Here is a 20,885-nt window from a genome sequence, read left to right as displayed (position 1 = left end):
CTATTATCATTACATCCAGTCATGTGACATTGCAAGCAGTTTTTTTTGTTTTTAATCAAGTGATGTAAACTGTTCCACAGACTATATATTTAACATGTCTGCTCTCAAACTTGCTCAGGACTATAAGCTTCCGATTATCTAATTTCAGTTTATGGTTATGTCTTGATCCATTCTCATGGACTTTCTTGAAGCTTTCAATGCTAAACAGATCTTCAGCGTTACAGTTTCAAGCCCAAGTGATACTTACCAACTATATATTTAAATAGATATTACATGTGAAAATTACAAGTATTGAACCTTCGTTTCAGGGTGAAAAATGTTAAGATTCTAAAGCAAGATTTAGACTCTGGTGAGATTTTAAAACGTTAAGACCTATACTGTTTCAGATTTCAGAACAACAAATATGTGCACTTAAAATGGGAGATGGGGTAAAATGTTGGGGGAAGTTCAGAAACTGTGGGCAAAACTGGAAGAAAGAACAATTCATCCATCAATGACATTTTAACTCAGTTACCTCATCATTATTTATACTTCTGGCATTCCTGCCTGATCAGGAACAGTAAGTATCACATGAATCTGCATGACAAAACTTCATCTCCAGTACATAAAGCAATAGTCCAAAAATGCAAGTTTAAGTCTGAGATTGAGCCTCAGTCCCATATTGCAGATGCCTCCCTAAATGTCCTGTCAGGAGTCTGAAGACCAGGAGAGAGATATCCTCCCTTTGCAACAAGTGGAAGAAGTCTGCAACTGAGTCCAAGAAGGTATGGTTGGAGGTTGTGTTGGAAATCAGCAACTGAAATCTGGCAAATGCTCCTATCTTCAATACAGGAAGCAAGTTAATGGCAAGTGGAAAGTCAAGATTTACCCAAACAAAAATAGGGTGTAGGAGGATCACATTTTACCACGGATATTAACTGTATTCCTGTTTTCAGATGTTGCCAGACCTGCTTAGTTTCACAGCACTTTCTGTTTTTGTTTCAGATTTTTAGCATCCATAGTTCTTTGTTTTTATATCATGGCTAAAGGATTGGTTAGCTAACAGGAAGCACTGTGTAGCGATTAATGGGTCTTTTCCACGTGTGAATGCTCTACTGAGTGAACTGAATCTGCTTCCACTGTCCTTTCAAACAGTGAGTTCTGATCACAATAAATTGTCATCCCAGAGTAAGGAGGATCTGGAGCAGGAGGTCGCCAGCACCTAAAAACAGTGAATGAAATGTGAACCCAGAGATCATCACTAATATTTAAAAGAATGAAGGTCAAAATTCCAGAAAAGCATGCAGAACCTACTCCTGCTACAGACAATGGGGTCACTCATTTAAATCTGAGATGCAAAGGCATGTTTTTTCCCTGAGGATAGTGAATGTCCGGAACTTTCCATCCCAGAGAGTTGAAATCAAAAGCATTTAAAGGGATGAAGGTAGGTTGCTGAAATATCAAGGAGTTCAGGCCTGGGGCAGGTGAGCCATGATCTTGTTGAACGACAGGGCAACCTTCAGGGAACAGCAATGGCAAAAAAGAAAGAATATAATGTGGCGAAGGGCAGTAGGGAACCAGAGGATTGGGAAGCTTACAATGGCCAACAGGGGCATCAAAAAAAAAGGGAGGGATGTTATTAAATATGAGTGTAAGCTAGCCAGTAATATAAAGGAAGACTGTAAGAGTTTCTTTAGATATATAAATGGCAAAAGAGAGGGAAAAGTGGATGTTGGACCACTGGAAAATGATGCTGAAGAGATAGTAGTGGGGAACAAGGAAATGGCCAAGGAACTGAATAGCTACGTTGTGTCCAGTCTTCACGGTGGAAGACACTAGTAATAGCCCAAAAATTCAAGAGACTCAGGGGGCAGAGCTGAATATGGTAGCCATCACCAAGGAGAAGGTGCTAGAAAAACTGAATGGCCTGAAGGTAGATAAATCATCTGGACCAGATGGACTACACCCCAGAGTTCTAAAGGAGATAGCTGAAGATATAGTGGAGGCATTAGTGGTGATTTTTCAGGAATCGCTAGAATCAGGGAGGGTCCCAGAGGACTGAAAAATCAGTAACATGACACTCCTCTTTAAAAAAAGGAGTATGGAAAAAGATGGAAAATTACAGACCGATTAGCCTAACCTTGGTTGTGGATAAGAGTCTGGAGTCCATTGTGAAGCTTGAGATTTCTGAATACTTGGAAGTGTATGGTAAAATAGGGCAAAATTAGCCTGGTTTCATCAAGTGAAGGTCAGTCCTGACAAATCTGCTAGAATTCTTTGAGGAAGTAACAAACAGGTTAGACCAAGGAGAGCAGGTTATCTACCTGGACTTCAAGAAGGCCTTTGATCAGGTGCTGCAAAAGAGACTGCTGAGTAAGATAAGGACCTATGGTGTTAGAAGCAAATGCTAACACGGATAGAAGATTGGCTATCTGGCAGAAAGCAGAGAGTGGGAATAAAAGGGTCTTTCTCAGGATGGCAGCCCACTACAAGTGGTGTTCCACAAGACTCAGTTTTGGAACCACAACTTTTCACTTTATACATTCACAATCTAAATGAAGGAACTGAGGGCATTCTCGCTATGTTGGCAGACAATACAAAGATAGGTAGAGGGACAGGTAGTAATGAGAAGACAGGGAGGCTGCAGAAGGATTTGTACAGGTTAGGAGACTAGGCAAAGAAGTGGCAGATGGAGTACAATATAGGAAAGTGTGAAGTCATGCACTTGGGTAGGAAGAATAGAGGCATGGGCTATTTTCTAATGGGGAGAAAATTCAGAAGTCTGAAGTGCAAAGAGACTTGGGAGTTCTAGTTCAGGATTCTCTCAAGGTAAACTTGTAGGCTGAGTCAGTAGTTAGGAAGGCAAATGCAATCTTGGCATTTATTTTGAGAGGTTTTGAATATAAAATCAGGGATGTACTTATGAGGCTCTATAAGTCCCTGATCACCTTTGGAGTACTACGCACAGTTTTGGGTCCCATATCTCAGGACCTGCTGTGCTTTTCCAGTGCCACACTTATCAACTCTGACTCTCCAGTGCGTGCAGTCCTCAGTTTCTCCAAGACCCAGAGTCCTCAAACATTCATCATATGTTTAGCTTTTCATTTCTGGGATCATTCCCGTGGAGAAATGAAAAGCTTAACATATGATGAACTTTTGAGGACTCTGGGTCCAGGAGAAACTGAGGACTGCAGATACTAGACAGTCAGAGTTGAAAAATGTCATGCTGGAAAAGAATAGCAGGTCAGGCAGCATTCGAGGAAGAGAGTCGATGTATCGGGCATTCCTTCATCAAGAAGTTGGGGTCGGGGAGTGAGAGATAAATAAGAGGGTAGGGGTGGAAGGGAAGGTAGCAGGGAAGGCAATAGGTAGATGCAGGTGGGGGGTGCTTGTGATAGGTTGGTGGGCAGGGTGGAACAGTTACGTGGGAAGGAAGATGGACAGGTAGGATAGGTCAAGAGGGCGGTGCCAAGTTGAAGGGTTGGATCTGGAATAAGGTGGGAGGTAGTGGAGATTTGGAAATTAGTGAAGTCGATGTTGATGCCATGTGGTTGAAGGATCCCAAGGTGGAAGATGAGGAGTTCGTTCTCTAGTCGTCAGGTGGCTTGCATTTGGCAATGGAGGTGGCCCAGGACTTGTATGTCCTTGGTGGAATGGGAGGAAGGGTTGAAGTGGTCAGCCACATGGTGGTGGGGTTGTTTGGTGCATGTCCCCAAGAAAGTTTCCCTGAAATGCTTCGCGAGTTGGCATCCAGTATCCCCGATGTAGAGGAGACCACATCGAGAGCAATGGATACAGTCAATGAGGTGTCTGGATGTGCAGGAAACTTTCTGCCAGATGTGGAAGGATCCTTCAGTGCCTTGGATGGAGGTGAAGCAGGAGATGTGGGCACAGGTTTTACACCTCTTGCAGCAGAAAGGGAAGGTGCCAGGTGTGAAGGGTGGATTGGTGGGGGTCATTGATCTAATGAGGGAGTCATGGAGGGAATGGTCTCTGCGGTATGCAGATAGGGTTGGGGAGGAAAATATGTCTCTGGTGGTGGGGTCTGATTGTAAGTGGCGGAAATAGCACAGGATAATGTGCTGTATCCAGAGATTACTGGGATGGAAGGTGAGGACTGGGTGGATTCTATCCTTGTTGCGGTTAGGGCTCAAGGGCGGAGGTGTGGCAAGTGAAGGAGATGCACTGAAGAGCACTGGTGATCATGTGGAGGGAGGTGGGGGAAGGGGAGGAAGATATTGAGGTGTTTGAAATAGGAGGCCATCTGAGATGTCCTAAAGTAGAATTGTTCCTCCAGGAACAGATACGGCGAGGCGGAGGGAGGAGGTATGGTGGTGGGAGGAGTTCTAGTCCAGGTAGCTGTGGGAGTCATTGGGTTTGAAATAGATGTCCATGTTGAGTCGGTTGCCAGAGATGGAGAGGTCCATGAAGGGGAGGGAAGTGGTCCGAGGTGATCCAGCTAAATTTAAGGTCAGAGTGAAATGTGCTGGTGAAGTTGATGAATTGTTCAACCTCCTCGTGAGACCACAAGGTGGTGCCAATACAGTCATCGATGTAGCAGAGGAAGAGGTGTGGGATGATGCCAGTGTAACTGCGAAAGATGGACTGTTCCATGTATCCTACGAAGATGCAGGCAGAGCTGGGGCCCATGTTGGCACTCTGGGTCTAAACTTGATGGAGTTTAGAAGGGATGTGGGGGATCTAATTGAAACTTACAGAATACTGAATGGCCTGGACAGAGTGAATGTTGGGATGATGTTTCCATTGGTAGGAAAGACTAGGACCCAAGGGCATAGCCTTAGAATAAAGGGAAGACCTTGCAGAACAGAGATAAGGAGATACGTCTTTAGAGAGTGGTGAATCTATGTAATTTGCTGCCACAGAAGGCTGTGGAGGCCAGGTCATTGAGTATATTTAAGACTGACATAGATAGGTTCTTGATTATCAAGGAGATCAAGAGTTATGGGGAGAAACTGGTAGAATGGATTCAGAAACATATCAGCCTGATTGAATGGTGGAGCAGACCTGATGGGCTGAATGGCCTAATTTCTGCTCCTATGCCTTATGGTCTTAACCAAGTGCCTCCTAATGCTCCTATTTCTTATGTTCAAGTGAAAACATTTCTCATATTCCTGGCCTTTTACAAACTATTTTAAATTAACAGCTTCCAGTTACTGACTCTCATGAAGTGGGAACAGTTGTTTCTTATTCTCTTGTTCAGAATGCCTCAGAGCCATACAACATGGAAACAGACCCTTCAGTCACAATCATTACGATAATCCCAAACTAAATTAGTCCTTCCTGCCCATATCCTTCCAAATATTTCTTATTCATGTACTTATCTAAAAATCCTTAATCTCTATTGAGACATTGCTTAATATTCTCTGCTGTTAAGGAAAACAGTCCCAGTTTTTCCAGTCTGGGTGGATAATATAAATTGTGTATCCTTAAAACCATTCTATTAATCCCACCAGCATCCACTCTCCAAGGCTATGTCATCCTTTTTAAAGCATGGGAGCAGAATTGATCACAATAATCCCAAGTTTCAAAAGGTCAGGTTGTGGTTGAGAAAATGGAGGAGGAGGATTTTGGAGCGATCAACGTTTGGATGGCAAAACATAAAGTTTGGATTTCTCAGGGTGATTTGGAATTTTAATGTAACAGCATGAATAACTTGCTTCTGCCAGGATGATTTATCACTAAAGCTGCTAGTTAGGTCTATGTTCTCTTTGCTCAAGATTCTAGTTTCAAGCAATTCCATAGAGAAATTTTCTAAAGCCTTCCTCCTCCTGGTTTGTCAACATGTATTTACGAAAAATAATATAAAGCAACTGATCTTCAAGAAGGTTACATAAAATTTAACAGCTTAAAATCAATACAGATTTTTTTGTGTTCATCACAGCACCCCTAACATGATCAGGTCTGTATATATCAAGTACCTGCAAGCATTAAGAAATGCCTCTAAAGCACTAAGTAGCAACTGTCCTTGTCTTGAAGACTTTTTGCTTTGTTCCCTCCTTATAGACTGACTCTGGAATAAGAACACAGCAGGTAATAGTTAAAAGTGAAACCTAGAGTTATAATAATAATAATCGGAATTTGAAAAAAAAATCTCATTTACTATCTTCTCTTAGGAAAAGAAGCAGCTGAAAATTGTTGACCAAGAGGAAACACAAATAAGTAAATAGAACAGCCTGCATGATTCTAACATTTTGCACAACTAAATGGATTTGTTGCTGGACAACTTCAATAATTGAGAATATTACACTTTTAGAGCTCCTGTCAACTTTATTGTTATCTGATACATCACACTGTAGCCAGGAGGGAGTTACAATAACAATGCCACAAGTCATTGGGAGAATATGCTCTGATCCTGAGATCCACTAAATGGGCAGCTTGAACAAAACAAGATGGCTGCTGCAGGCCTGTAAGGTTGGTATGCATGCACACATGATTATGTGGAGGGGGCGAATGAGGAACTGATATACTGATACCTATTTATCTATTGTCTAAAATCTCGTAACTAAAGAAGGTGTGCCTAGGTACCTTTGTACCTAAGACAGCGCTGTAATTGGTGATGTATAAATTTTTCACTATACTCATTAACTATGTGTGACAATAAAGGCTAATTCTAATATAGTTAAGACTGCTGTCCAAGATAGAAATAGGCAGCCCGCCATGCCCTCAACCCCCACACCATCACTCCAAGTGCTGTATAAATGTTTAAGGCAGGAGGGTGAAAAAGTAAGCAAGCCTCACAGGCCATCATCATACAAGTGGTGAACTAGTGTTAGTCATCTAGGCAATGAGTAGTGGTTACATTTTGCAATTTTGAATTAGTGAATTAACATTAACTCTTAAGTGGTCATAACATATTAAAGTGTAGAATGATTTCAACAAAAAGTTAACAAGATTCACATTACCTCTTTACTCCTGACAGTGCTGCCACTGCTTCTGATCATGGGAGGCACAGGAAGATCTGCACAGCGCATTAATATAGCTTCAATGAGTGGTTGCAGTTCTTGGTATTGTACAGGTACAGGCAGGTGACTCTTCCTGAGTAAGTTTTTTTAAACAATGTACTTCAGTGTACATATCAGTTATTCAGGCCCACCTACCTCATATTATTCAGATTAATTTAATATATTTCACGACATTTAATGTATTTTGTTACAGAAGAGTACAAGAGAACATGGAGCAAAGGTGAATAAATTAAATTAAGATGCAGATCATCCATGTACAAACAGAACGAATGAGGCTCAAGAAAGCCAAAAATGACATTTGTGTAATTACCTCAGCTTAGTTAATCCTCTTTTATTTCTGCCAACTCAAAAAAAACCCTTTTTTTTTGTTGTACAAACAGTAACAAGAAAGTTGGTTCTTTTTACCGCAGAAAGAATGTCAAAGCAGTGGCTGCCTCAATCACAACCTCAAGGCTGGAGCTGGCCATTGCTTCCTGTAATACAACAATGACTTCATGCCAAATATTGAAATTCATGAACAGTTTGATTCCTGAAGGCTGCCTGTAAAAGATACATTTATAATGTTTAATTGCATATTTCACTTACATATTTTAAACAAATTGTTACAAAATATTTTAAAAGTGTAAAACGTACTTAAATGATGACACAGCAAATTACAACTCAAGCCCTCATAAGAAAAAGTAGGCCATTCAGCCCCTCAAACCTATCATGCCATTCTATAATAGCTGATTTCTCCCAAGGTGTTAACACCTTTGTGCCAATCTATCCCCTGTATCTCTCAATTCCCCAATATTTGAATAATCTACCCACCTTCGCTTTGAATGACTTTGTAATCTAACCTCCACCACTCTCTGGGATAGAAAATTCCAGACACGTACTACCCTCAGAGAAGAAATTCCTTTACATTCTCATGTTTTAAATGAATGTCCCCTTATTCTGTAACTATGTCCCTTAACTTAAGATTCCCCCACTGGCAGAAACATCCTCCTAATATTTACCTCACCAAGCCCCCTCAAAATCTTGGGCCTTTCCAAAAGGTAACATCTCGTTCTTCTAAACTCCAATGAATATATGGCAGCTGTTCTTGATAAATCAGCTGTTCATTCCAGGATTTAGTCAAGTGACTGTCTACTGAACTGCTTCTAATGCCAGCATATCCTTTACTATATACAGAACCAAAAATGTACACAGACTTTGAGGTGCAGTCTCACCAATATCTTGTTCTAACAAGATCTCTCTATTTTTAACCTTCAATCCCCTAAGATTAACGTTCAAATCCCATCAATATAATTTAAATAAACCATAGAGAAAAAGGCTTCAACTTCACATCAACTTTTCTTCATGGAGACCTAAGAGTTCCAGTTTTCCTCTTCCATTCTACCTTCTTACATTTTAGATACAGAACATTAAAGAAAACTCTACTTGACATGGAATTATCTCACCTGGATTCTGAAACCTCAATCTTTAACTTAAGAGCCTGTAGTGACAACAGTTGCTGAGTTTTCTGTGCGCTGGCTAAAAGTAGACACCAAACAGGCTCAAATGAATGCTCACACGGAAGATTAGCAAAAGGTTCCACTCGGTTTCTGCCAGTTTTGTAAACTTCTTGGCCATCCAAGAAGCAAGAAAAATGGGCATAGAACAGACTTCCAACACACCTTTTTAAATCATGTTTGCACTAAGAAATTGCTAAGCACAAGATTCACTCCTTTAATTTCAGTTCTTTACATGCAGAAAGGGCTGTTACGATTAATTGTTAAAGTTAAGATCACTGGCCCAATCTATTCTGAAGAACACTCACTGATAGGATTGCATATGCTTACACTGACCTGGATGCCAATCCAAAAGCACCAAATTGAACTAAAATGCTAACAGAAAGGTAATTAAGTACATACAGCCAGTGTACTGTTATGAGATTTGTTACTTTCTGTTTAGTCTGCAGAATTGACTGCTGAGAAAATTACATTAGCCACTTGGTACATAATTAAGCACTATTTTTCCAATGCTTTTGTAATTTATGCCAAATAGCTAGGTTTCAGATGGATTGAAATGAAAGTATGTAAATTACATCTTAGTTTCTGATAAAAATTGAACTGAATCGAATTTATTGTCACATGTACCAAGACATAGTGAAAAGCTTTGTCTTGCATGCAACTCAGGTAGATCACATAGATAAATAGCATAGATAAATAAATAATAGGTAAACGGCAGCAAAAACAAAAACACAGGTACAGGCGAGTACTAAGAGTTTGAGAGTCCATTCAGTATTCTAACAACAGTAGGGTAGAAACTGTTTCAAAACCGGCTGGAGTGTGTGTTCAGGCTCTGTACCTTCTCCCCAATGGTAGAGGTTGTAGAAAAGCATTGCCAGGGTGGGATGGATCTTTGAGAATGCTGGCAGCCTTTCCTTGACAGCGGGCATGGTAGATGGATTCTATAGATGGGAGGTTGGCCTTTGTGACGGTCTGGGCTGAGTTCACCACTCTCTGTAACAGTCTCCGATCTTGAAAGGTACAGTTCCCATACCAGGTAGAGATACATTCAGAAGAATGCTCTCAATGGTGCACCTATAAAAGTTGGCAAGGGTATTCACTGTCATGCCAAATTTCCTCAGCTGCCTGAGGAAGAAGAGATGTTGTTGGGTCTTTGTAACCAGTGCGTCCACATGAAGAGTCCAAGAAATCTTGTTGTTGATGACTGCTCCCAGGAGCTTGACACTGTCCACTCGTTCCACCTCTGTGCAGAAATGTGTAACATCCCGCCAAAAGTCAATAATGAGCTCCTTGGTTTTGCCGGAATTGAAGCTAGGTTGTTCTCAGTGCACTATTTTTCCAGGTGTTCCACATCGTGTCTGTAGTCTGTCTTGGCACCATCTGAGATTCAACTGAATATGGTGGTGTCATCAGTGAACTTGTAAATGCCATTAGCCTGGTATTTGGCCTTGCAGTCATGGGTATACAGTGAGTACAGTCGGAGGTTGAGTACGCACTACTGGGGGACTCCACTGTTGAGTGTTAGTGAGGACCAATCAAACCGGGAACATTCCTAGTCACAATGGACATTTCAGCACTCTACACCAGCATCCCCCACAATGACAGCATCGCGGCAACAGCCTCAGTACTCAACACCAAGAACTGCCAATCTCCGAGCACCGTCCTACAACTCATCTGCTTTATCCTCGATCACAACATCTTCACCTTTGACAACCAGTTCTTCATCCAGACACATGGAATAGCCATGAGGACTAAAGTTGCGCCCAATATGCCAACACCTTCGTACACAGGTTCGAAAAAGACTTCTCTGTACAGGATCTCCAACCAACATTATACACCAGGTACATTAACGACATTTTCTTCCTCTGGACCCATGGCATGGAGTCACTGATAAAACTACACAGTGATAAGTTTCATCCCACCATCAGACTCACCATGGACTACTCTCTACTATCTGTCGCATTCTTGGACACATGCATCTCCATCAAGGATGGACACTTCAGCACCACACTCTACTCAAACCCACAGATAACCTCACAATGCTACACTTCTCCAGCTTCTACCTAAAACATATTAAAACAGCCATCCCCTATGGACAAGCCCTACGCATACACGGGATCTGTTCAGATGAGGAGGAACGTGACGGGCATCTGGAAGTACTCAGGGATGCCCTCATAAGAACGGGGTACGATGCTCAACTAATCAACTGCAAGTTCCAACATACCACAGCAAGGAACCATAATGACCTCCTCAGGAGACAGACACGAGCTTCAACCGACAGGGTACCCTTCGTTGTCCAGTACTTCCCAGGAGCCGAGAAACTACACCATGTTCTTCAGGCCTGCAACATATTATCAATAAGGATGAGCACCTCGCCAAGACCTTCCCCACACCTCCACTGCTCGCCTTTAAACAACCACCAAACTTCAGATCATTGTTCATAGTAAACTGCCCGACTTTCAGGACAACTCCATACAACCCTGTCACGGTAGGCGCTGCAAGACCTGTCAGAGTGTGGACATAGATACCACCATTACACGTGGGGACATCTCCGTGGCAAGTACTCATGCGACTCAGCCAACGTTTCTACCTCATACACTGCAGGCAAGGATGCCCTGAGGCATGGTACATTGGTGAGACCGAGCAGAGGCTACAGCAACGGATGAATGGGCACCGCACAACAATCAACAGACAGGAGTGTTCCCTCCCAGCTGGAGAACACTTCAGCGGTCCAGGACATTCAACCTTGGACTTTCAGGTGACCATCCTCCAAGGCAGACTTCAGGACAGACAGCACCGAAGCGTGGCCGAGCAGAGGGTGACAGCTAAGTTCGGTACCCATGGGGATGGCACCTTGGATTCACATCACACTACAGGTGACCACCCTTGCATGATATACACACACTCAGACACTCCTACACACAGACACACACACACATACGAATTTGTACTTGTACTTCCAGAATTATCGTGTACTTTCCTTAAAAACTGCATGAATCCATAAAAGATGCTGTTAATTCATTTTTTAGATTAGAATCAGTCTAAACATTATGGCACAGACAGCAGCACACAGGGGACTAACACCTTCAACATGCTCTCTGGGCTGACACCAATTGTTACAGTTAACCTGAGAATGTAACTTTTAAAAAAAGTTTTGTGATTTACATATGAAAGAAGTGAGACTAACATAGTCATTCTAACAGATGAGAAACTTAACAAACAATCAAGGTATTTTTCAATGTATAATTTCAGTTTCATCACACTGTAAAAATTTGCTATAAATTCTGTGTCTTACAATTGTGTACTCCACAACCACCTGATGAAGGAGCAGCGCTCCGAAAGTTAATGCTTCCAAATAAACCAGTTGCAGAGAGTGGAGCTTAGTATGAGATCACTAAGTTTAGTAATCAGTCTCGAGGGGATAATAGTGTTGAAGGCTGAACTGTAGTCAATGAGTAGGATTCTTATGTAGCTGTTCTTGGTGTCAAGAAGTTCTCGGGCGGAGTGGAAGACAAGGGATATGGCATCTAACGTGGATCTGTTGGTCCAATAGGCAAAATGGAGTGGGTCAAGAGTAGTGAGGAAGCTGGAGTTGATAAATGCCATGACAAGCCTTTCAAAGCACTTCATGACCACTGAAGTTAGGGCCACTGGGTGCTAGTTATTGAGACATGCTGTACGAGCTTTCTTAGGCACAGGGATGACGTTGGCCCTCTTGAAACAGGCAGGGACGGTGGCCTGCTGCAGGGAGAGGTTGAAGATGTCTGAGAAGACCTCTGCCAGCTTATCTGCACATGCTGAGTGCATGGGCTGGTACTTTGTCTGGTCCCATTGTTTTCCCTGTATTCACACGAAGGAAAACTGATATGACCTCTGATGCAGTGACTGTTGGGATAGGTTTGTGAGGACTTGTTGGAACAGGTGTTACGTCTCCGCCAAAATTCTGCTCAAAGCAAGCACAGAAGATGTTGAGATGATCTGGGAGGAATGTGTCATTGTCTGCTATCTTGCACTGTCTCTTGTGCTGATATCAGCATTATGCCAGGTACCGATTTGAATAGCTGAAGGGAGCACACTCATTACGTGATCACAGAATTCTATTTTAATTGAATTTAAATAGATATAACTAAAAGAAAGGATTACAATTGGGGAACAAAGACTCTGAAAGATTTGGGAAGTCATAAGACATATCTAAAGCCATTAGTATAGGAAAGTTGAAAATGGTCCGCAATTCATTATGATCATTCAGCTCAATAAACTGTTCAGGATTTTCCGCCATATCCCTTAATCCTTTCTGCCCCAAATGCTGTATCCACCTCCTTCTTGAAATTACAGAATGTTTTGGCTCAACTGTTTTCTCTGGTAGCAAATTCCACAGGCTCACCACTCTCTCAGTAAAGCAATTTCTCCTCATGTCAGACCTAAATGACTATCCCCGTATCCTTTAGACTATGACCTCTGGTTCTGGGCTCCCCTGTCACCAGGAACATCCTTCCTTCATCTTCCCTGGCTAGCCCTATTAGAATTTTATACATTTCTATGCAATCTCCCTCATCCTTTGGAAATCCAATGAATACAATCATAACCGATTCAACTTCACCTCATGGGCAGTCCTGTTATCTTATTGATCAGTCTGGCAAATTTTGCCAAAACCATAAGAGACATAAATGAAGGAATAGGAAAAGCAAAATTTAAGAATGGGTTTGTAGGTAAGCCCAAAGAGCAGTCCATCATCCCAGTACTGTTTAACAGTTGTATTTACAGCAATGCTTGCAAAAGAGTTATCTTCCACTCCATTCCTCAGCTTTTCAATACGCCTGCAAGAATGAACAATTACGCTTAGGTTACTATCATTACCACTGCATGTACCAGCTTGAATGCAGATCTCTGTTATTACCAAAGCAGGCAGAAACGGTTGGTTGCTTCTAGGCAATACACATATTGCCACTGAAAACTTGACAGAACAGATTTAGTGTACTTCTGACGAAGCAACTAATGGTACAGTTAGTCAGGATGAAGATATTTGAATGCTAATAACAAGCCCATTGTACCAACTTCCTGTAGGAAAAGGTGTTGCCAACAATACATCCCCACCCGATGAGCTCAATGCTCACTTTGAACAAAATGTTAGTGAAAACGTCACCTATTTCAACAGGCCTCGGATATTTCTGTACCCACAGTCACCACCGCGGACGTTAAATCAGCCTAGCTGAGAGCAAACGTGTGGAAATGACTGGCCCAAATGGAATCATTAGGCGCGCACTCAGATCCTGTGTGGACCAGCTGGAGGAAATATTTGCTGACATCTTTAACCTCTCCTTAAGTACCCCCCTGCTTCAAGAAGACCACCATCATCCGGGTGCCAAAGAAAAGTCATGTACAGTGCCTCATTGAGTACCGCCCGGTAACTCTGACCTCCGTAATTATGAAGAGCTTTGAGAGACTAGTGATGGCTCACATCAACTCCAGCCTACCAGATCGCCTTGATCCTTTGCAATTCACCTTCTGGCACAACAGATCCATGGCAGATGCCATCTACCTGGCCCTACATTTATCCCTGGAGCATCTGGATAACAAGAACACCTACGTAAGGCTGCTACTTACTGACTATAGCTCTGCCTTCAACACTATAATTCCAAACAAATTCATCTCCAAAGTCCAAGACCTAGGTCTCAGCTCTTCCGTTTGTCACTGGATCCTCTATTTCCTGACCCATAGACTGCAATCAGTAAGAACAGGTGACAACACCCCTTCTACCATAATCCTCAACACTAGTGCCCTGCAACGCGCACAATCAGCTCCCTACTGTATTCCTGTACACTGACAACTATGTGGCCAAATTCCACCCCAACTCCATTTACAAGTTTCAATAGGGCACATCTCAAACAACGACAAGACAGAAAGAGATTGAGTGCTTAGCAGCATGGTGTAAAGACAACAATCTCTCCGTCAAAATCAGTAAAATGAAGGAGCTGGTTATTGACTTCAGGAAGTGGAGTAGAAGGCTTGTTCCTGTTTGGGTCAATGGTGTTGAGGTGGATATGGTAGATAGCATCAAGTTTCTGAGAGTGATGATCATCAAAAATCTGTCCTAGTCCACCTACGTAGCAGCGATGGTCAAGAAAGCACAAGGTCTCTACTTCTCAGGAGGTTGTGGAGATTTGGCGTGTCCATGAAGACTCTTACCAATTTTTATAGGTGCACTATTCAAAGCATCCTGTCTGGATGCGTCACAGCATGGTGTAGCAACTACTCGTCTCAAGACTACAAGGAACTACAGAGAGTTGTGAACACAGCGCAGTCCATCATGCAAACTAGCCTTCCATCCATTGACTCCATCTATTCTTCCTGCTGCCATGGTAAAGCAACCAAAATAATCAAAGACTCCTCCTACCCCAGTTTACTCTCTTTCTGTCCTCTTCTGTCGGGCAAAAGATATAAAAGTTTGAATACACGTATAGATTCAAGAACAGCTTCTTCCTTACTGTTATCGGACCTCTGAAATGTTAATGTTCATCTCCCACTGTGCACCTTCTCTGCAACTGTAACACCGTATTCTGCAAACTGTTCTGCTATCTGACACTGTATGCTATGATCTGCCTGTAGGGTACGCAAAACAACACTTCTCACTGTATCTTGGTACACGTGACAATAAATCAAATGAACTGTGTCACTTTCCACTTTAATGAAGAATTCTATCATATCATGGTCACTCTTCTCCAAGAAGCCTCACACATCTAGAATGCCAATTATTCCTTTCTCATTACACAATACCCAGTTTAGGACGGCCTATTCTCTATTTGGTTACTCATCATATTGATCCAGAAAACCATCCCAAATGAACTCCAGGAATTGTTTGTCTATAGTATTGTTACTGATTTGATTTGTCCAATCTTACCTTAATTAGTCCCCTTAAAAACAGCTGTACCTTTATTGCTTGTGCTTGTAATTTCCTGTTTATATTCCCCCAACACTGCCATCATTTGGGGGATCTTAGTATAAGTCCTACTCACACAGATTCCATTTCACTAAAGCTAATATTCTTCAACATTATTGTGACAATATCCTAATATCCTCCCTCACTATTGTGGTGGTATCTTTTTTAACCAGTCATGTTACCACAGCTTATCTTTCTTTTCATCTGTCCTTCCTAAAAGTGAAGCTCCCTGGATATTAAGTTCCAGCCCTGGTCACCCTGCATAAGGTCTTAATACTTGTCTTTTTAACATTCTTAGTCCTGTTCACATTACTTTGCACTGTGACCATTTGATTCTTGCACTTGAATTCTCTGCATATCACTTCTCTTATTTCCCATTTTGACTTTTGTTTTTGCCCTGTTTCCCTGTCTTCTGTCTCCCTGTATATGTTCCAGGCACCCAGCCACTTTAGTTTAAACCCTCCCCAACCACAGCAGCAAATACTCTATCGAGGGCATCATTTCCCGTCCTACCCTGGTCCAGCCCGTCCAGCTTCTACTGGTCCCACTGCCCCTAAAACCCCATAAATCTGAAACTCTCTCCCTCCACCATCTCTCCAGCCATTCATTAATTCTTCATATATAACCTATTTCTACTCAGACTAGAACAAGGCACAAGAGCAATCTTGAGATCACTACCCTTGAGATCCTACTTTTTAAACTTGCTTCCTAACTTCCTGTGTTCTGCTTTAAGCACCTCACCTCTTTTTTCACCTATATCATTGGCACTGATGTGTACGACAATTAGTGGTCATTCACACTCCCTCTCTATATGGAGTGGTCACTCCTCGAACAGTGAATCTTAGGCTCTGCCTCTCCATTTGGTGAAGCCACAAACAGAAACATCCTCTCTCTGTTAGTCTTCCCTATCAACTTTGTGGGCTTTGCATTTCCCTCAGTCTCTAGTAAATCTGCCTTTGAATCTTCAGCTATCCACTTAACTCAAGCCCCAGGCATATCAAGTAACCATGTCAAGTCTAAAAATGCACTGATCCAATTGTTAGTGAACAGAACAATGGAAAATGGAATTTAATCCTGAAAAGTGAGAGTGATGGATCTTGGTAGGACAAATAATGTAAGGGAGTACACAATGACTGGTCGAACCCTAGGAAGTACAGAAGGTTGGAGGAACCTTGATGTGCATGTCTACAGATCCATGACAATACTCACTTTCACTAGTTTAAGGCATTGAATCCAAGAGCATGGAGGTAATGATGGAGTTGAATAAGACATTGATTAGGACATAGCTGGAGCATTGTGCAATTCTGGTCAGCATGGGTGAGTTGTATGACTCTATGACAACACTCCCTGAAGCCCTACCATTAAATATGTAAGTCTTTCCCTGATTTGTCTTACCGAAATGCAACACCTCACATGTTCCTAAATTAAACTCCAGCTGACATAGCTCAGCTACTGGCCCAGTTGATTAAGATCCAAGAAGAATGTATGCCATCTCTTTGGCCTACAGCAGTACACCTTTCATGCTTGAGATGGTCTGCTCCAATGTACCTAACCTCACACTGCTTTTAAGGCTTGCCTGCTGCTGATGAATTCTACTCGTCATTGATGTAAATGGCACAACATCAGCAGAGTTTAAAGACAGCAATCCCCACTGATAGGCTCCTTTTTACGGGTAGCATGGTGGCTCAGTGGTTAGCCCTGCTGCCTCACAGCACCAGGGTCCCAGGTTCGATTCCAGCCTCAAGGACTGTTTATGTGGAGTTTGCACATATTCCCTGTGTCTGTGTGGGATTCCTCTGGGTGCTCCAGTTTCCTCCCTCAGTCCAAAGATGTGCAGGTCAGGTGAATTGGCTATGCTAAATTGCCCATAGTGCTAGGTGCATTAGTCAGAGGGAAATGGGTCTGGGTGGGTTTCTCTTCGGAGGTTCGGTGTGGACTGATTGGGCCAAAGGTCCTGTTTCCACACTGTAGGGAATCTAATCTAATTTTCATTGTTGTCCCTATCAACACCACATGCTGTTGCTCACTTGAAATATTTGAGTCACCAAGTGAAAATCCAGCTGTTTAATGTATTTCAACAACAATATGTGAGTATTGGATTTAATGAATCCCATGTTATACCCCAAAATTTCTCTAAACACTCATTATCCACCTCATCTATTAACCCCTGCTACATTTGAAGATCCTGACATAATGGTAAAACATGAATTAGGCCTGACAAGTTAGCTAGGAGATCAATTCAAGTAGCTAAAGATCCCAAAATTCCAGTTATTTCCCACTTCTGCAGCAAAAAAACATGTGTTTGTTCCCAGGAAGGAATGCATTTTTTTAGGGTGATTGTAAGGGAAAAACGTGACATCACACAAGGATGGGGGTAAATGGGAATGATGGTTGGGATTGTGAGGAAGTGTATAGAAACAGAAAGGTGGGAGAATCCACTGGAAGTGAATGTGAGAAGTGTTGTGGTGGAGTAGGTTGGAAAAGACAAAGTCAAAGGCTAGGGTGAGGAGCATAGCAGGATCTAAGTGAATCTCACTTTTCCTGACATGGCCATTAAAATGATTCCTACACTGTACCAGAATTACATCAGCAGATATCAGGTGTTAACTTCTATCACAACTTCCAACCATTTCTTCTTGGTCTCAATTGTAGGCTTCTTCCTCCTGTTACAAGGGAAGGATCTCTCACTCTGAGCTTCTCAGACTCCTAGCAGTGTCTCTACAAAGTGGGACTCTGTTTTTGATCATCTGGATTCCACTGGAACATTTAGCTCCCTCTTCGTCCAACAACAAACTTCTTAAACTTGCATTTTTGATTGTCTCTTTACATATTTGAGTTGAGGAAACTAGTTCAAGTCATACTCATTTGCTCATTATGTACAAATTCCAGAAGTAAACCAGTTGATATTGGACTAAATATGGGAGATATGGTTAGTAAATTTGCAGATGACATCAAAATTGGTGGTGTACTGCACAGTGCTCAGAGTACATCAGGACCTTGATCAGATGGGCCAATGAGCTGAGGAATGGCAGATAGAGTTTAATTTAGATAAATGTAAGGTAAAGCATTTTGGTAAGGCAAACTAGGGCAGGGCTTATACAGTTAGTGGTAGGGCCCTTGGGAGTGTTGCTGAACAAAGGGATCTGAGTATGCAGGTGGATAGTTCCTTGAAATTGAGTCACCGGTAGACAGGACGGTGAAGAAGGTATTTGGCGCACTTGTCTGCATTGGTTAGTGCATTGAGTATAGAAGTTGGGATGGCATGTTCCAGCAGTTCAGGACATTGATCAGGCCATTTTTAGAATATTGTGTTCAATTCTGGTCTCCTTGCTTAAGAAAGATGTTGTTAAACTTGAAAGGGTTCAGAAAAGATTTACAAGGATGTTGCCAGGATTGGAGGGTTGAGCTACAGCGGAGGCTGAGTAGGCTGGGGCTGTTTTCCATGGAGAGGGGTGACATTATAGAGGTTTATAAACTCATGAGGGGAAAGGATAGGGTGAACAGCCAAGGTCTTTTTTCCTGCGTGGGGGAGTCCAATACGAGAGGGCAGAGGTTTAAGGTGAGAGAAGAAAGATTTAAAAGTGACCTGAGGGGCAGGTTTTTCATGCAGAAGGTGGCAGAGGCTGGTGCAATTATAACACTCAGAAGACACCTGAATGGGTATATGAATAGGAAGGGTTTAGTGCAATGTGAACCAGGTGCCTGGAAATTTAGGATATCTGGTCAGCATGGACGATTAAACTGAAGGGTCTGTTTCCGTGATGTATATCTCCATGAGCTTCCTTGCAGTTTACCTTACTTCATTCACTCCTGCTGTGTCAGGTGTTCCTGATGCTTGTTCAGAAATCTGAAACAATATAGGTTCTTACCTTTTTAAAATCTCTCCAAGCAAGAGTAGCCCTTGCTTCTGGACCTCAGTGCTGTTCAACCTCAAAGTCTCTTTCATGCTACGAACTAAGGATTCGATACCTGTAATTTATAGATGTATATTAAATACAGAGTTGGTTGGTGCCAGGTGGGATGCAATCTACCTAAACAGATGTCTAATCTTGAAAAATTAAGATGTCTCCGAGCAAGCCCCAGAGAATTGACTTAGAAGTTGCTGGTACAGGTCCTGGGATGACTGATAAACAGTAAGTCATAATCTTGACTAAGAAATGATGTGGAGATACCGGTGTTGAACTGGGGTAGACAAAGTTAAAATCAACTAGGCAAAAGTGAGGACTTCAAATGTTGGAGAGTCAAGAGTGTGGTGGAGGAAAAGCACAGCAGGTGAGACAACAGGAGCAGTGTTCTGAAAGCGTGTACTTCTAAATAAATCTGTTGGACTATAACCTGGTGTAGTGTGATTTTTAACTTTGAGTTAGAAAGTTATAAAGCAGTTGAGTCTGTGGAACAGTTCATCTGATGTACAATGTGCTATGTCAAATCTGCTGCAGATAATAACAAAAACTGTCCCCATTGTTGAGTTACTGGAAGAAATGGTACAGAAAGACTCAGAGCTGTCACTGCATGTGAGGACTGCAGACTGATTTCACATTAGAAGGTCCAATACATGGAAGAATGAGAAAAAGTAAACCAAATGGGCCAGTAGCGACCCAAAGTAGCCTAGTGAGCTGCATCTGCTTCCAAAAGAGAAGAAACTTTTAGAAATATCATCTATCAACCACTCAGTAGATCTGTTAAGTACGACTGTTTTAAGTTGCTGTAGAACTGCAAAAACTAGTCTGGCTTTGCACCTAGATATTCACACATTTTGCAGAGATGCTCTGAAACTGGCACAGAACACTTTTAAATATAGTTAAATTGATCCAGTGCTAATTTTAGGGGGTGTCACACACAGAGGAAACAGGAAGAACTAATATAGTGGCAGCCATGCCATCATCAGAGATTATGTACACAACCTCATGCTGGAAATGCTCTTTACATCTATTATGCTTAGAAACAGGCAAATTAATGGGCACTTCTAACTTCGTGTGTCCAAATTACTCCTGCTGAATTGTGGTCTGCACCAAATAGTAGGACTGGATCCAGTACTAATACAAGTACTGGATCAGGCTCACAACATAATTTGAGTTTACACACTTGAAACACTTAATGGAACAGAGGAAGAAAACCCAATGTAAAATGATGGGAAGAGCCAAGACTCTAAACAAATGGCAAGTTTAAGATATAGACAGAAAATTTTTCTTTATAGAGTCATAGAGATGTACAGCATGGAAACAGACCCTTCGGTCCAACCCGTCCATTCCAACCAGATATCCCAACCCAATCTAGTCCCACCTGCCAGCACCCGGCCCATATCCCTCCAAACCCTTCCTATTCATATACCTAAATGCCCTTTAAATGTTGTAATTGTACCAGCCTCCACCAAATCCTCTGGCAGCTCATTCCATACACTGTACCACCCTCTGTGTGAAAAGGTTGCCCCTTAGGTCTCTTTTATATCTTTCCCCTCTCACCCTAAACCTATGCCCTCTAGTTCTATACTCC

At 42.1% G+C, this 20,885-nt stretch overlaps 1 protein-coding gene across 1 annotated transcript in view; it reads right to left on the bottom strand.

The window, feature by feature from the left end:
- Positions 1 to 20,885, bottom strand: part of LOC122542027 (meiosis inhibitor protein 1-like) — a 187,688-nt gene that overhangs the window by 106,014 nt on the left and 60,789 nt on the right. The window contains exons 11-14 of the mRNA XM_043679317.1: positions 19,262 to 19,361; positions 7,368 to 7,502; positions 6,903 to 7,035; positions 5,919 to 6,010 (exon numbers count right to left, since the gene is read on the bottom strand). Coding sequence (XP_043535252.1) covers positions 5,919 to 6,010; positions 6,903 to 7,035; positions 7,368 to 7,502; positions 19,262 to 19,361 — 460 coding nt within the window. The remainder of the gene's footprint in view (positions 1 to 5,918; positions 6,011 to 6,902; positions 7,036 to 7,367; positions 7,503 to 19,261; positions 19,362 to 20,885) is intronic.

This window comes from Chiloscyllium plagiosum, chromosome 39 (genome assembly GCF_004010195.1).
Source record: "Chiloscyllium plagiosum isolate BGI_BamShark_2017 chromosome 39, ASM401019v2, whole genome shotgun sequence".
Lineage (NCBI taxonomy): Eukaryota > Metazoa > Chordata > Chondrichthyes > Orectolobiformes > Hemiscylliidae > Chiloscyllium > Chiloscyllium plagiosum.
This window is presented reverse-complemented; position numbering and strand designations above follow the sequence as displayed.